This window comes from Epinephelus moara, chromosome 20 (assembly GCF_006386435.1).
Source record: "Epinephelus moara isolate mb chromosome 20, YSFRI_EMoa_1.0, whole genome shotgun sequence".
NCBI classification, from domain to species: domain Eukaryota; kingdom Metazoa; phylum Chordata; class Actinopteri; order Perciformes; family Serranidae; genus Epinephelus; species Epinephelus moara.
In genome coordinates, this window is record NC_065525.1 from 29,182,191 (window position 1) to 29,199,469 (window position 17,279).

At 42.6% G+C, this 17,279-nt stretch overlaps 1 protein-coding gene across 2 annotated transcripts in view; it reads left to right on the top strand.

Moving 5' to 3' along the window:
* LOC126408584 (cyclin-dependent kinase 17-like) overlaps positions 1 to 17,279 on the top strand; it is a 47,321-nt gene that overhangs the window by 1,795 nt on the left and 28,247 nt on the right. For both annotated transcript variants that reach the window (XM_050074219.1, XM_050074220.1), the window contains exon 2: positions 12,483 to 12,631. In XM_050074219.1, the coding sequence (XP_049930176.1) occupies positions 12,505 to 12,631 (127 nt within the window). In that variant the 5' untranslated portion in view covers positions 12,483 to 12,504. The remainder of the gene's footprint in view (positions 1 to 12,482; positions 12,632 to 17,279) is intronic.

The following is a 17,279-nucleotide window of genomic DNA, read 5'->3' on the forward strand; positions in this document are numbered from 1 at the left end:
TGCTGGTTTCCAAACAAGCATGTTCCCTTACATCTCGAAAGGCACCACCATGCTTGATTTAGGTATGTTCTGACACATTTTACCTTCATCAAAAAAATGTAGCTCCTGTGATTTGGATTTTGCACTTGGCATATTGTGATTTGCATCATACTGTAAAACTTTAATTAATAGCCTGGGCTATTATTTGCTTAAATCACTGAAATCAACAGGCCTGTATTTGGGACAGGCCTTAAATTCTTTCAGACAAAACTGCTGCTCAGCAAAGATGGGAATGCAATCAAATTGTTTATGAATATTACTCGTATAAAAATAAGCCGTCAGATAATGTATCAATTATGAATCATTTATTTGATCTAGCTCCGACAGAAAGCACTTCAGAGAAACCTGGCATACCAACACAACACCACTTTATCCTGTTAAAACTATACTCACAACTCTATAATGGACACAAAATTTGAGGTAGCCAATAACAAGAACTTATATAAAAATGAACTGCTTGGCAACCAGACCAGGCGTCTAACTGAGACAGGCCTTTATTTGTGAAAATGTGTAGCCACACAGGGCGAGTAAAAGGGACTTGGCGTTTGATTGGGACTAGGCTTTTAATTTAAGTTTTATGGCATTTCGATTAGCTGTGCGGCCATATTTTTTAATCATAGCATGCTCAGAAACTATTGTAAACTAATGTATTTTCATTATCCGATAATTTGCTAACTAGTTTCTGTATTGCTTGATTTGTTAAGTATATAAAAATACAGAGAACTGCTCAAGTCCGTGTCTTCCAGTTTTTTTGTCTGATCAACTCTCCAAAATCCAATATATTCTGTTAACCATCACAGAGGACAAAAAAACAGACAAAGATTCACATTTTAAAAGTAAGAACATTGTCACATTTACTTAAAACATCACTTGAACAATTTGAAACTGGTTTCTGATCAATGTTCTGTGGGTTTGATTTATCAACTAGTTGTAAAATAAGATCATATCTTTAAGATTTGATTCGATAGGTGGTGATATTTAACCATCACCCTGCCTACTGTTTATATGAGAGAATACACTTTGCTTCTACGGCTGTCTCATCACAGCAACGGAATTTCTAACTTCAATATAATACCTTGAAAAATCTAAATTTTTGATACCGCGTGGAAACAATGACTTGGTCAGTAGCAGAGAACAGCAGAATGACCGTAGTAAACTTTAACCATAAGAGAGAGTGAGAAAGTGCAGTTGATACAGGTCAATATTGTGGAAAATGAGTATTTAAACTGTTAAAAATATTCTGAATGTATAAGTATTGATAAATCAATATTTTTGACAACAACTCTACAGCTGAGTTTCATGTTTTTGATACTTGTGCTGATAGTTTCAGCACAGATACCAAAACAATACTTTTTCAGAACTGTATTTTGATGAAGTCTGTTTTCCTACAGAGCCATTTTTCCTCTCTGAAATGTTAAATGCTGTCTCGCAGCCAAACAACAACTTAGCTCAAATAATTGCAGCCAAAAATATGATTAAAGCCAGAAACCCTCTGATCAAAGAACAAGTATTGCAGCAAGCACTCAGTGAAAGCTTTTGTCGCTTTCAGTTCTGTGCTATGAAAACATTTTTGGTCAGGACCTGATCAAACACACTGAGGTTAAATACCCAGTCCTGCTTGTCCCTCTTTACAGTTTACATTGTTTTGCTAAATGAACGATCCGTCAAAAGACTTTCTCTCATTTCCTATGAGCAGGTTTCAGTTTGACGGCCATGAGCTGCTGAGCTTCCATAAATGATGTGTATCACTCAGCAGCTTCAGGAAGTGTGTCATTTTTTGGGCTCAAAATACCTCGTGTTGAGCCGGCTACCTGCAGGAGGGCAGGGAGCTGTCGGGGCACAGTGTACCCGTGTGTGTTGGTTTGACGTGGGGTCGTTCCCTTGGTGAGGGCCTTGGGGATGGTGGTGGCAGGGTAACCTGACCCGCTGTGAAACAGCTGTAGCCACGCGGTGCTGATCCCTCGAGTCCCAGTGCAGATCAGATGATGGTCCAGTATGTGTATGGGTGTGTGTGGAAGCGTACACATGAGTGTGATGTGGTTTTGACAGAGATTCAATGTCTAATTTTGGACACACACTGATACACAGAATTATGTCAAACCAAACTTAACTGACTTTTTGGCTGATTTTGGTCAAAGTACAAGGACCTGTATATTTAAGTGTGAGTTCTCCTTTAGTGTGTGTATGTTCGCTCATGTTTAAGCGTCAGGCCAAGACAGCTGGCTGAAGGTTAATGTGTCACCGCTCTCCGGGGAGCAGCTGCTATGTCACAGGCACCACTCCTGTCTATAGATAGCCATGAATACAAACTCTTCCTCTTTTCTTTGCTGCATTAACACAAGAACTCTGGCACCGGCATGCAGCTCATGCCCCTCACATGCAGTTGCCCCACAGGACAAATGCTGCTGCCTGCGAGCTTGGCCGCCTCCACTCCCTGATTCTCTATCTCAGATTCTCAGTCTGAATCTTAGACGTGTCTGATGGTAGTAAAGACCCCCGCTGCGGCCACTGAGCCAGCTGGCTGTGAACCTGTTTGATCGAGTTATACTGTAATTCCTTACACTGCATATCTGGGTCGTCATCTGAAGTATTAATGTCTGAAACAGGTGAGGGACAAATATTGCCGTTTTTCCTGTCACTCTTGGCAGGATTTGCGGGAGCTGTCTGAACACTTGTCTGGTCTTTATTTGGAAGCACACACATGTGCTCCTTCAAACCAACGTTATTACAGCCAGCAGAGCTCCGCATATTTGAGATGTGCTGAGGTGTTCATAATTAAGTTCTCAGTGGTTTAATAAAAGACTACGTTAAATCCATGTGTTTGGTTATTTAATTAGCTGAATTTAGAATCCCCCCCTCAGGCCCGCTCTACCTTGGCTCAGTGGGTTTCTAATCAGGGATTGAGAAAGTAGACCAGTGTTCAGCAGCTAAAAATAAGTTCCTTCTTAATAAAATTATCAATTTTCCATTTGATTCACAGCTGAGTGAGTTTCTCAACACTCAAATGGGAAGTAAAAAGGAGCACTATGGAAGCAAGTGTTTCCATAATCATTTCTTTTAATTAAAGGTATATGATGCAGAACTGTTACTGTTTGTAAACAAGCGTGCTAGCAAAGTAAAACCAAACCCAGATTCACTTGTTTGGCGCTTTGCCTCGCTATATTTGTGGTTTTTCTGCACAGTGTGTCTCATGGATGCCTGCTGCCTTCAGTCTGCCACCTAGTCCCTGACTTTTTATAAAGCCTGACTTATAAGGGATATAAACGTATATATATTTATAACGTATATTAACGTCCTAGGCTCAGAAAATAAGGAGATACAGGCAGAGGGTAGCGTCTCTGCAGAAAAATACACCACCACTTACCTGTAGTGAGTCATAAGTGACGATTGAGAGTGATTACTTCTGCATGAGAGACTGAAGCAATCCCACCTCTGCATATGTCGTAATCTGAGCTTCTCTGTTATTTGTTGTGGTAAGCCGGTCTGGCCACGACCGCATGTTAGTGAATGTATGTATCCCACTGGGTAGCTCATCGCTGCTGCTTAACACTCATTCATCAAGCTAAAATCCCAAACGTTTGCGGGTTTTAGCTTCACAGATGTGATGATTTGCTGTGTTTCATATTAAGTGAATGTCTTTGTGTTCGTTGGACCAAACAACAAATTTGAAGACATCACTGTGGGCTGTGGAAAACTGTTAAGGGGATTTTTAAAAATACTTGCTGACCTTTAACATGTCAAATCAGATTAGAGCTAAAACATGTAGTTAACAGATGTCTCACCAACTGTTTTGATAATTTATTATATATTTCTGTAGTTTCTCATCCCAAAATATCAAACATTATGTGGTCAGAGCATCTCATGAGTGGAGATTTGCTTCTTTTCTTTGCCATGTATGAGAGAAAACTGAGTATCTTTAGTTTTTTAACTGTTGGTTGGCAGTTTGAAGACCGCAGTTTTGACTCCAGCTGAATGCCAAAGGAAATAATCACCAGATTAATAGATATGTAAAGAACAGGTAGTTGCAGCCCTATCAAAATGATTTGAAAGTAGTTTCATGGAGCCCTAACAAAGACAGAAAAAAAGTCAGTTACAAACAAGATACCGGCTTAACTTTCTGCAGGGTTTCCTTCAAGTGCTGTAACACACAACTGTGCTTAGCATGCAGGCTGTGTGAAATTACTACAAAGGCTGCTGAGAGCTGTTTGTGTTTGCAGTTTGATATGGAAACTGATATTCTGATAACCCCCGTTCTGCCGTCTGCCCTTAGTTAGATAGTAGCCTTGCCTGTTGTTCTCTTTTAAGAGCCATGAAAGGCTATCAGGACCTGCCGGGGCGGCTGGTGTGACGACGAGCGCAGACGAGCAGGGAGGGGGAGGCTAATTGTCGCTCTCTCTGATGCTAATGCTCTGCTCACAAACGGACGCCAGGTGACTTGACTCAGGCTCAGATCAGATGAGCCCACGCCTGGGCGATTATCTCCTGATGAGCCAAACAGAAGTCTGTGATAATTGTGCTGCCTTTTATCTAGAATAAATGAAGGGTATCAACATGACTAAATAAATGTATTTATGGGGAGAAATTAACACCTGAAATCTTTCTTGATTTTCCAGGATCCAGCCTGAAAAAATGTTTTATTTGACCCTGATTTAATCCACAAAGGATTTCAACATATTAGATTGGACAGAAAAGAAACTGTATTATATATTGGAGTGACACAAGTGTGCCGCCTGCCAGATGATATCAGGCCCTATCTGCTGATCTCAGCTGGGTCCACACGGCTTATCTGTCACAGTTCATGTGGGCCCTTCATCCCATTCATAAACTGTGTGAAGTGTGAGTGGTGCAGTAGATGTATCGTTTTCATGTGAATGGTGTGTGTGTAATGTCAAAGTCCTGGTTTATTCATGACGTGTTTATGAGGGGAATTTAATCAAAATGAGTTTTGTCTTGCGGTGGTTGTTGGTTTTTTTTTAAGCTTTTTTTGTTGAGCTAATTCTGGGTGTGATTGTGTATTTAAAGGAGCAGTGTGAAGGATTTAGTGTCATCTAGCAGTGAGGATTGCAGCCAGCTAAAACTTTAGCCGTAGCCAAATAATCCGCAGAGGTCTCTTCCTCTCAAAAACAAACAGACCAGGTGATTAAAACCAGTAAAAACACTGAATAAAACAGTTTTATCGGGGTGCCTGGTGGCTTTGTGGGTAAAGCAGGCATACCATATATGAAGGCCATGTCCTTGCCGCAGCGGCCACGTGCTCAAGTCCAGCCTGTGGCCCTTTGCTGCACGTCATCCCCTTTCTCTCCCCCACCTTCATGCTCAAAACTATCCTATCCAATAAAGGCATAAAGCCAAAAAAATCTTAAATAAAGCAGTTTTATTTTGCAAATCAGTTTCTCTGACACTGTTAAAGCTCGTCGCAGACTATCCGCTTGCCCAGCACCTGCTAATGAGTGCTCACCTTTTTTCTCTGCTAACCTAAGATGCAGGTGTTCAGGAACTTTTAAAGGGAGCCAAATTGTCCGCAGAGGTCTCTTCCTCTCCAAAACAAGGACTCACTCCCTATGTAGATATAAACAGCTCCTTCTAAGGCAACGAAAACACGCTTCTTATTTTTAGGTGATTATACACCAAAGGAACATGCTTATTGTATTATATTCCATTTCTGCTAATATATCCTCCTAAATCCTACACACTGGACCTTTAGGGCAACCTCAGAAAAGCCCACATTTGATATCAGAGCCTACAGTTATCTAGCATATGAATAGCAGTAGTAAAAGTGACCCTATTTCTGCACACATGGCCTCCACAACGGAGAGTACCTGCTCTTCCTGGAGTCTACAAAACCACATTATGGCTCAGTAAACTATTAAACTGCAGCTACAAACCTGCAATATGGAACTTGTTCATCTACTGTCTAACCGCAGGCAGTATTGGGCCACAGAGGAAGCTTAGAGAGGAGCACGCCTGTCACTCAAGCCGCTGTAACCATAGCAGCAGTGTTAATCAGCTAGTGTTGAATCTTATTGCCTGTGAGATCTGTGGCTGTGCGTCACCGGTCTGGCCTGGTCTCCTCCTTCGGCCACAGGCTCTGGCTGAGGTGTCTGCTGTATTTCCCACACACACACATCAGCACTGACTTGTCTGTCAGCGCCGCTCAGCCCCTGCGGACGCAGGTGACACGTGTGACAAGTGTGAAAGCAGGGTGAGGAGAGAGTGTGTGTCAGCGAGGATGGAAAAGAGCAAAGGAAAGATGAAAATTTGATAAGACCTTTTTCGTGTGCCTGGCTTTTGATTAAGTTCAGCCAGTGCGGAAGTGAAGCCTCACCTGCTGCAGTGTGTGTGTGTGGGGGGGGGGGCATGCCTGCGTGGTTGTCATGCTCAGCTCAGCTCCGCACCATGCAGCACACCACTACCTCCTGCGTCTCCTGAAAAAGCCTACTTTTTACTGTGCACAATGCAGCCTTTATATAAGGCCCCCATAATGGAGCCAGCTCCTTCACTCATGTCCTCATTGTCTTGGCCAGGATGAGAAAAGGCTGCTCTTTAGAAAAGCAAGGCTGAGCTCACCCGTGAATCATGCCAACAGTCACGCTTGTTCTCTGTAGTCTCCTGTGTGCGAGGCAGCCAGGGGAGGAGAGACAGGCATTTTCTAGGACCCCCGCTCTCCTGAAGGCGGTGACGTTAGCTGGTTTACTGAACCCTTCAGGGGTTACAGAGAGGTTGCGACCTTGCTTTTCCTGTTTCTGTGGGTGGCCCAGTCAGAAGGCACCCTGTGGCATTGATGGTGGCGGTTGTGTGATTGGTTCGTCTGGCAAAAGTGGGACATTTACACAGACCTCTGCAGTGATGGTGGCTTGTGGAGCTCCAGTCTGGCATTACAGGGCTGCCGTGGGGGGTGGTGGTTCCTCACAGCAGGACCTCTTACCCTTTAAGTAGCCCTCTGTTCATCATTAGCACAGTTTCTGCTGGCTGGCGGCTGCAGCAGTAAAAGGACAGAATCCATAGGAAGCATATGTTTATTGTCACCACTGCAGCATCCATAAAGCTCCACGCCCCCCGCCTCCCTCCTGTTTCCCCTGCATCCCCGCCCCGCTGCCTCCTGCAGACTGTACTGCCAGGAACACAGAGGTGGAAAATTAAATTTAACATACAGCTGGAGATGTCAGCCTGTCTGCGAGGTGAGAGTCGTGTTGTGATGGGTATTGATGGCTGTTTTAAGGGATGAAAATGCAGACGTAGTCAGGCGGGGAGCTGCAGGACTGGAGGGGGGGTTGGGGTTGCTATAGGATGTGAGATGGAGGGAGACGGAAAATCAGCATGCATGCAGTCTCCTGCCGTGCTCTGCATTTTCAACATGGAAAAAGCAGTGGGGTTGCCGTGGCAACAAATCCAGAATCAGCGCAGTGCTCGGACCCCTCCACTCCAACCCCCCCTGTCCTCCTCCTCTTCCTCCTCCTCCCTGGCCACCTCCCAGCAGATCTGGAGCTCAGACCTCAGACCGGCCTACTTAGGGGAGCAGGGATAAGGCTCGGAACAGGGATCATGTCCAAAGCTCCACACTCGATCCCAGAGCAGGAACGTGGGCCAGCGAATACGGGTGCACAGTGGACGGACCCCCCTCCTCTTCTCCTCCTCCTCCTCTCCCTTCTGATGCCATTAACTTTCCACTGAGCACTCAGAAAGTGATTTGTATCCACAGACTCGGCTGGATATTAGGTCATATCCCGGTTATTTATGAGATGTTAATGCGCCCCCTCTTATCCACATCATATACGTTCATAAATCAGGAGGGGATTCTGGATATTGCCATGGAAACTGAAGAGAGATTTACTGCAAAAAACAACAGTGACTGGCCTGTCAGTTTATCCCAGTTTTGGTGCCAGATAATCCTGATTTGATTGTAAACACATCATAGTGGTTTTTTGTACAGAATAATATCAGGGCTACGACTTATTAGAGTTTACAATTTACTGAGGCTTTTTGAACAATTTATTTAATCACCAGTTTATTTGATAATCCAGTAATCAGTTTGAATAATTCCAGCTTCTTAAATGAGAATATTTTCTCGTTTCTTTACTCTAAGATAAAATCGTTTAGCTGTGGGGAAAAAAAGGACATTTTAGGACGTGATCTTTTCACCATTTTTCGACATTTAGTAACAACAAGCCTAATCAATTAATCTAGAAAATAATCAACAAATTAATCAACAGTGGAAACAATTGTTAGTTGCAGCCCTTCAACTAATAACTGTGTTAATGTGCTCATTATCGATTAATGAAAATATCCATTTCAGTTTCCCAGACCCTAAGGTGACTTTTGTAATATCTTGTTTTATCCTACAAACTGTTAAAAAAAAAACAAAATATGCATTTTACAGGGCACACGGTGGCTTGGTTGGTGGAGTTAGGGTTAGGGTCACAAAGGCTTTGTCCTTGCTGCAGCAACCATGGGTTCAACTCCAACCTGTGGCCCTTTGCTTCATGGCGTCCCCCCATTCTGCCTCCCTTTCACGCTGTATCTGTCTGATCAAGTAAAGGAAAAAAGCCCCCAAATATCTTCAACAAAATGCACTGTACAATGATATATAACAGAAATCAGCATGTCCTCGTGTAATACTGGAATAAACAAATATTTGGCACTTTTGCTTTATTAAATGACTGATATGATGAATCAGTTATTAACTTCTTGCAGATTAACTTTGTGTTGACTCATTGACGACTTGCACATAACTTGCGTCGAGCGTGTCGCTTGCTGTGGGCAGAAAAGGTCAGAAAACAGTCATTGCAAACTCCTAACTTTGAACTCTGATGTCTCCTTCAGGGCAGCCTTCAACAGCGGTGAATAAATAGTTTTCCGTCAGTGTAATGAGCGTACTCTCTCTGTATAGCACCCATGTTGCAGGCTGCGTGTAAAGCTGCAGCAGGCGAGTGGGTAACGCAGTGAGCTGTTCAGGAGACGACAGGCTGCTTGCCCATGCTGGAGCTGATGTGTCACCAAGCGGACTGATGTGAAGCTGTTATGACAGTCGAGTTGACGTCCTGCCTCATCTCAGTCCCGAGGATAATTAGATTGATTGTTGACTGAGAGCACAGAAGAGCAGTATGTATAATAAATGTAGGCAAGGCATGATTATGATGTGAAAATATATATTCTGACCGGTCTGGATTGAAAAACAAGGCTGCAGTGTAGAGGAGTGCTCCTTCTCGTGTACTTATGACCCCGTAGATTTGACCTATTTGCCAAAATGGAACTTTGATGTTGTGACAAAGATTGCTGGCCAGAGTCAAACTAGGAACATCACATCTGTATGTTGATCGTAAACCATTCAACCAACAGGAGAGCCCTGATGCATTTTACTCTCCTGTTACAGTTCGTGGGTATTCAGACTTTCAGTTACCTCACTGCTATCTGGAGCTGTGAGTATATGAAGTTCCCCCGTCGAAGTGCTCATGATCTAGGCTACAGTTTAATATTTCGTCTTTGCACTGTCCCAGTTTGCTTTGGCCTTCAGCCCAGTTCAGACAGACGGTTGCTGCTGTCCGCTGTGCGGCAGGGAATGGGGGCAGGCTCACTGCCTCTTAAAACTCTGTGCACAAACTTTATAAACCAGCCGCTGGATTGCTAAACTCACACTATCTGGGGTGAGAAACAGGCCATGCAGCTGCTGAATCATCTGTATTTTCACTAGCCAGTTATAAATCAAGGTGCCATGTTGGGAAACCAGTTTCATTCACTGATTGGCTGCTGCTGTTGTCATGTTTTTTTGGACTTTAAATCTTTCACTGCTCTAACGTTTTTTCAAGTCAAATCTGATTTGGGGCTGATGCTTCTCCCAGTCTCCACTGCAGTAATCACCAACAGTCTGTTAATCATTTAAGTCTTTTATCGAGCACAGATGCCAAACATTCTTTGTTTGCAGATGTAAAGATTTGCAGCTTTTCTCTGTTTCACATTGTTGTAAATTGAATCTCTTTGGGCTGTGAGATGCTAGTTGGAGAAAACAAGCAGTTTGGTGACATGACCCCGGGCTCTGGGAACTTAAAGTTATTGTCACCAGTTTAATGGAAGAAATAACCAACAGATGAATTCATATTGAAAAAGAGTTGTTAGATTTAGCCCTTGTTTGTAAAATGTTGTCATGCTCCTGATCCTGTGTTGTTCTCTGTGTACAATGAAACACACAAACTTAAGGTCAAATCAGGACATCCTAAAAGATTGCATCTCATATTCTCAAGTCTGTCTTAAAACAGTCGTCACATGGCTATTTTATTTATTTATTCATTTATTTATTTGACCTTTGTTTATCCAGGAAGTCCCATTGAGATCGAAAATCTCTCTTACATGAGAGACCTGGCCGAGGTAGCAGCCAATCAAAACACATTTAAAATGCAATAAATACAACTTATAAGACAAAAATCCACAATAAAACAACAACTACTCAAACACAGTGGCCTCTCAAGAAAACCAAGCACATGTCTCTGTCACCACATTCTTTATGATGTCCTTAAATTCATCAGTGGATGGGAGGATGAATGGATGATAGTGACTACAGAGTCCTGCGTGTGTCTGATTTGCAAGACCTGCTCCTGAACTGTAACCACGTTTATGATCAGTTCGTTCCACAACCTGACCCATCCCACTGACACAAGATCAGTGTCCGACCCAAAACTGCAAATCCTGCAATTATAACAACGTGCTGTTGGAATAGTTTCTTCAGGCAGCATGTTCATGATGTAGGGACAGTTCATACATGTGAAACTAAGATGAATATATTATTATTCTCATTTTATTTCAATATATTTATCACCCAGCACTTGTGATATCATCTACATGTTCCTGTTTTCACTCAAAACCAAACCCAGAAATGAAATTAGGAGGAAAGAACACCCACAAATCTCCTATTTTATGGGTCACCCACCAGGTACTTGAGAGTACCTTACCCAATGCAAGACTCTGATTTACTATTAAACAGTTTTTGGTTGCTTTCATGTATTTTTCTATCAATACTGGCAAAGAAGATAACCCTAACTCCTGCAGTACCAATGGAAATGGTTGGAAACAGCTGTCGTTTTATGCAAAAATGCATTTGTAAATTTTTCCAAAGATAAAATGAGGCTTCCACGGACTCAATTACACAAATTCAAAGGGTGCTTGACAAGAACTTGCCTTTTAGTTAAAGCTTTTGCTATGGTTAAACAGGAAAAAGCTGTCCGGGGAAGCACAAAGAGGGAATTTTGTTCTAAAAAAGACAGTAACTTTGGAGATCCCCTCTTAATTTGTCACACATTTCCCTTTGTTGAACTTTGAATGCTTTTTTTCACACTGTGGATTTTATCTCCCAATCACTCGCTTTGAAATTACACAAATCTCTTTGCAGCCAGTGTGGACAGGGCAAAAAATGTAAGCCACTTAAAGTGTTTAGATGTACGTATAGCCATGTGAGTATTGTTTTAACAAAGAGTCTATCCTAACTGATTCAAGGGCAGCCTTAGTTTGAGCCGTACCCTGCTCTGTGACCATGTTCTCATTATTTGTCTCTGGCTGTGTGAGTCAGCTGTTGCCTCTCTGGACAGAATTCAGGTTATGAGTGATAGCTGGAAAACAAAAGGCTGTCGGTAGGTAATGGTTGACAGGCAGCGAGCCCCGAGGGGCTGCACTACTCATGTGTTTTCATGTCTGACTTTACTCATCATCGTCACAGACAGACACTTGTCCAGATCTGCAGTAGTAGTGGAGTCATGATCTCCACATTGATGTCACAGGGAGAGGCTGCTGGTAATCTGCTCCTGTCAAACATTCCCAAATACCCTGATGTCTTGATTTGAACTCTTTTCCGTCTCCTCACTCACACTCTCTCACACACACACTATCAGACACACACAGACTGTCTCCAGCTCTCACAATCAGCTACTCTCATGTACACAGTAAATGCAGCTGGAATGTGTGATGTAGACTCGATGCGGCCCGGGCTAGTCCTGCTCCATTCAGGAGCAAATCCCCCCGGTTTAGGATTTGCTTTTACAGTCCGCTGTGCCAGGGACCGTACTCTAAACTCACCCGTAAGAATCTCTCACCAACTTGTCATGTTTTCCCAGAGGGAGGAATGTAAAGTAATATGCCCCAATGAGCTGAGTCATAATTAACGTCAGAGTGCTGATTTGTCCGTGTCATTGTTCGCCCAGTCAGATACCTGGTGATCTAACAGCGTCTTTGATTTACTTTGACTCTTGGTGTGGGATTGTGAAACATGGCTGCGGGCGGATGAGGCATACTCTTTTGAATTAAAGGCAGTGGCAGCTAAATGTCACGCTCTGTATCAACACTGCAGCTTACAGATAGTGGAAGTGTTCCTCTGAAACGAAAACAAGCCGTATCTCTTCTTATCATTGTCTTACATGGGTTAAAACCACTTCTCACATATCTGTTTTATTTGTCATCCTCAGGCCTCCCCTTCCCGAGAGCTCTATGGAGAAGATGAAGCGGTTCAAGCGACGTCTGTCTCAGACGTTACGAGGCAGCCACACCATCGACGAGTCGCTGTCTGAGCTGGCAGAGCAGATGACCATAGAGGAGAACGGCCTGAAGGACAGCGGTGAGTTTCAGAAGCAGTTTACAGAAGTTGATGGTTTAAACCTCCTGGTGGTTGGTCGCACACATAACCAAAATGGCACACACGTTCCTTCCATGGTCTGGACCTGTCCTTGGCGGCACAGTGGTGTAGTGGTTAGCACGGTCACCTCACAGCAAGAGGGTTTCTGTGCGTTTTTTCTCCGGGTACTCCGGCTTCCTCCCACAGTCCAAAGACATGCAGGTTAACTGGTGACTTTAAATTGTCCGTAGGTGTGAATGTGAGTGTGGATTGTTGTCTGTCTCTATGTGTCAGCCCTGTGATAGTCTGGTGACCTGTCCAGAGTGTACCCCACCTCTCACCCAATGTCAGCTGGGATAGGCTCCAACCCCCCACGCGACCCTCAAGAGGATAAGTGGTTACAGAAAGTGAATGAATGTTACTACCTCTGCTGCTGGTATAATGGCGAAACAACTCTGTGCCCTTTTGCTGTGATCATAGCTTTCATACAGAACGGTGAGGTGGAATAATAGCACGACATTCCCGTCTTGAAGAGGCAGTGTAAAACAGACTATGGTATCCAGAAGTATTTTTCACTTCCCGTTTGAATGTTTTATAACGTATAGTATGGCCAACCTGAGTGCTTTGAAGTCTCAAAGTGTCAGTCACTGCCACGTTAATCAGCATCCAAATCAAGTTGAAATGCTCCAATATCTTTTTTAAGTTTAAGTTTATTTACTTTATTAATCCCCCTGAGGGGAAATTCAGTGTTTTCACTCTTGCTTGTCAATTACACACAGGTCCGAAAGAAACACACATGCACAAACAGGACCTATACATGCACAAAGTGGAGAGAGATGTCAGAGTGAGGGGGCTGCCCATGGTGAGGCGTTGTTTTCACTTCTATAATGGTAGAATGAATTGAAAGGAGATGGCATTCAAATGTCTTTGTAATATAAATTTTCTTGTTTTATTGAAACATGACATAACAATTATCTATATGAGATTTGGCTCCTGTTACATAGAGTTGGAAAACAATGATATTAAAGAATAAAAGTGCTCAGACAGGCTGCATTAGTTATGGATTTTAAAACTTGTACTGTAGCTGAATGACTTTTTATCCCCGTCAGTCACTAAGTGAAAAAGGGACGCAGCAGTTGAATCATTTACCACTAGTACTAACCAGGATCTCCGTCATGACTCAGGGGTTTATCCAAACACCAGACTGACGTGTTAACTTCACAGCAAGTTTACGTAATGAAGTGCGTGTCTGAAATGGGATTTAGCTGCTGAATTTTAATGGACTATATTTATACGGCACTTTTATCCAAAGCCAAATCCAAATTTTATCTAACACTTATCAGAGTCTGAAAGAGTGCTGAGTTCAACTGCTGAATATGTCATCAGGTTTCTACAGAGTGTAATCTTTGGATATTGGATATTTCTTACTGACATGGACCCTCTGAGTTGTGGTTTACTTTTGTTGTTAAGCTTTTACTTACGTCCAAGCCTTGAAAATCCACTATGTGTCCGTCCCTTAACAATGGCTGTTCAGAAAGTTGAAGTGACTTAAATAACTTCTCAGTCTATATTGTCTGACATAACTCTTTATCTATGTTCCCGCAGACACACTTCAACAGGCGCAGATACTTAAGTTGGTTACATCACACTCGTTTGGACGCTGCTGAAGGTTGCAGCCTTCAAGGCGTCAAAATAAAAGCAGAGTGGCGCAGCAGCTTATCTCTGCTGATATTCACAAAATCTGCAGGGAGCGAGGACGGGGGGGAGCATGACTCGGTGTGCTACCACATCGTTGCCATGGCGCTCAGGATCTGGAAACATTCTAGAGTTTCCATGACATTGCCACGGCAACTTGGATGACTTGGTGAAACCAGCCAGGCATCTTGATGCACTTTTCCTTCTTTTTTTTTTATATCTTTCAGCTCCTCTTCCTCTCTTTTGACCACCCAGTGGTCCCCCCCACCACCACCTCCCACCTCCCACCTCCCACCTCCCAGGCTTCTTTCAAGCCTGTCCTCAGCTTTCCCTCTCTTGTCTTTTGTCCAAATGAGAAGTTGTTCCCCTTCTTCAATCAATCAGATCGTCCAAGTCCGCCCTCCCCTCGCCCACCTCCCTCTGAGAACTAACTGTGCTTTGTAAAGAGCTTTTTGTATAGTGATTAACACCAGGTTTGGCCAGAGTGTTCTGTGCTTGGTGAGTGGGGACACGGAATCATGTTGTGTTTGTGTGTATATATGTGTGCGCCAATGATTATTGTGTGTGTGTTAGAGAGTGTGTTAGAGGGGATTTTAGCAGCCTGTGTAACAGTAAGTAGGGTAGAGAGGAGACAGAATGGAGTAGCCAGATGAGATGTGATCTGAACTCTGTGATTGGGGAAAGCGTTCTGGTCCTGATCTGATTATGTAACACTTATAACTCAGGCCAGTGGCTGCAGCAGCTGCACAGAGATAAGGGAGAGGTGGCAGAAGGGTCTGGATATTACATGCGGAGGCTGTATGTTTTTACATGTTCATAGGAAATCTAGGAAATGCCTCATTGGTGTTGATGTGTGCGGAAAAAAACTACAGCAACAACAACACAATAACAAATGAATGATATGAATTATAATACAAATGTTCCAAAGTTTTGAAAGCCGTGCTTACAAAACTGTTACGTAGTGAAATCTGTTTTTTTAGCTTAACAAGACCCGCACGCCCACAGCACTGACTCAGCTCCGGAAAGCAGCGTGAACTCTGAGCTCAATTTTGTCAATAAGATTTAAGTCTAAAAAATGAACTGAGAGTTGGTTGACCCTGGAAACAAGAAGCCAGAAAAATCAGAAAGCCGTAGAGGGTGGTTAAGATGGTGACATGGATTGCTTCCCCTCGAATCTTGTTAAGTATTTAGGCACTGCAAATATAAAATGAGGCATGACTCTGCAGCTACATGTCTTATTTCCTGTCCCGGATTTATTCAAGTTTAAGATACATTTGACACAACAGTCGCCCTGTTTTTCCAGCTTGGAAATCGGAGCCAATGGTTGATGACAGCCCAGTCAGGGGTGCATTTATCTAATCGGGTGTGGGAAGGCTTGCTGTGATGTCTCCTGTGAAGGAGAGCACATTCAGTCATCTGTTATACAGACCAAAACAAATACCCATTGAGGCCAGCGAGACTACAGTGACTGAAACGGAATATTAGTGTTGGCTGTGTCCTTCTAACTCTCAATGAAAAACATAATGATCTTATTACCTTTATGATGACCCTTTGAACCTCACAACGCTTTAAAGGAAGATTTTTGCAGATTAAGAAGATAAAATGCAAAAGTATTTCATAATATTAATGCAATGAATCCAAAAAAAATGGGGATCCCCATTTTTTTGATTCATTTAAGGACTCTTTTTGGACAACGCACCCAGAGGTTTGAGCGCAGTGGTCTTTCCTTTCCCAAAATTGTTATAATATTAATGCAAGAAATCTTTAAAATAACATAAAAAAAATCCAGTATCGCCATCAGTCAGGTCTGCTTGGTCATTTGCATCATTGCTCACACTGCCTAATTAAACCATAGATATTAAAGGGATAGATACCATGGTTACCCTTGTTCTCACTGCTTCACTCTGACATATGAAAAGCCTCAACACACCTACTCCATCTACTCCACCTCTGCTTGCATGTTTTGGTTGAGGGTTGATATTAATATTAAGGATGTACTATGCAGGATTTTCTTAAAAAGATGTATAAACACATACAGAAGTAACCCCTCTCAATCATCACTTATGAACCACTAGAAGTGTGTAGTGGTGTATTTTTCTGCAGAGACTCAGCCCTCCGCCTGTATTTTCTTATTCTCTGTTTTCAGGGTATGTTTATTGGTGTGCAGCCCCACAGCGCTCAGGTGCTCCTTTTGATCATGCACATAAAGTCATAAACATCAGGGGTGGGAATCACCAGAGGCCCCATGATACGGTATTAAAACGATACTTAAGTCGCGCTATAATATTATTGAGATGTTGCAATATGCTGAGTATTGTGATGACATATATTGCGATTTATTACCTTTTTTTTAACTGTATAATATATCCCTAAAGGAAAACTTTATCAATATGTGTTTTATCTAAAAAGATAAAAAGTTTTCAGTCTGTCCATCTCACTTCAATCATTTCTATTTGAGCAAGTTGTGTCTAGTGGCCTGAAAAAGCCCTTGATTATATTATTCTAGTAGGCTACCAAAAATTGAATTTGTACTTGTAATATTAAGAAATGATACTTGGTGCCTGTGTATCAAGTCGAAATTACCAGGAAAAATACCGGTATATTATGCTGTACCAATTTTCCCCCACCCCTCATAAACACCCTTAAATTTTTCTGACTTCAGAGACTCATGCACATGCTTAATAACCATTTTTCTTTTCTGATACTCTCAAACTGTGTCCTTAGTGTCCTCCTGCAGTATCCTGCAGGGTTCATATGGGTGCTGGACATACTTGAAAACACTTTGACGTGGTGTCTTGGTGCTTGGATTTTGAACGAAGTGCTTGAAACTTCTTGCATTGCATCACTTACATAATAACTTTCTGACTAAATATTTCCCGTCTTAGATAGAGAAATAAAATAAGTTGGGTTGTACTAAATTGCACCAGTGAACCTAATAAAGTGGCTACTGAGTGTG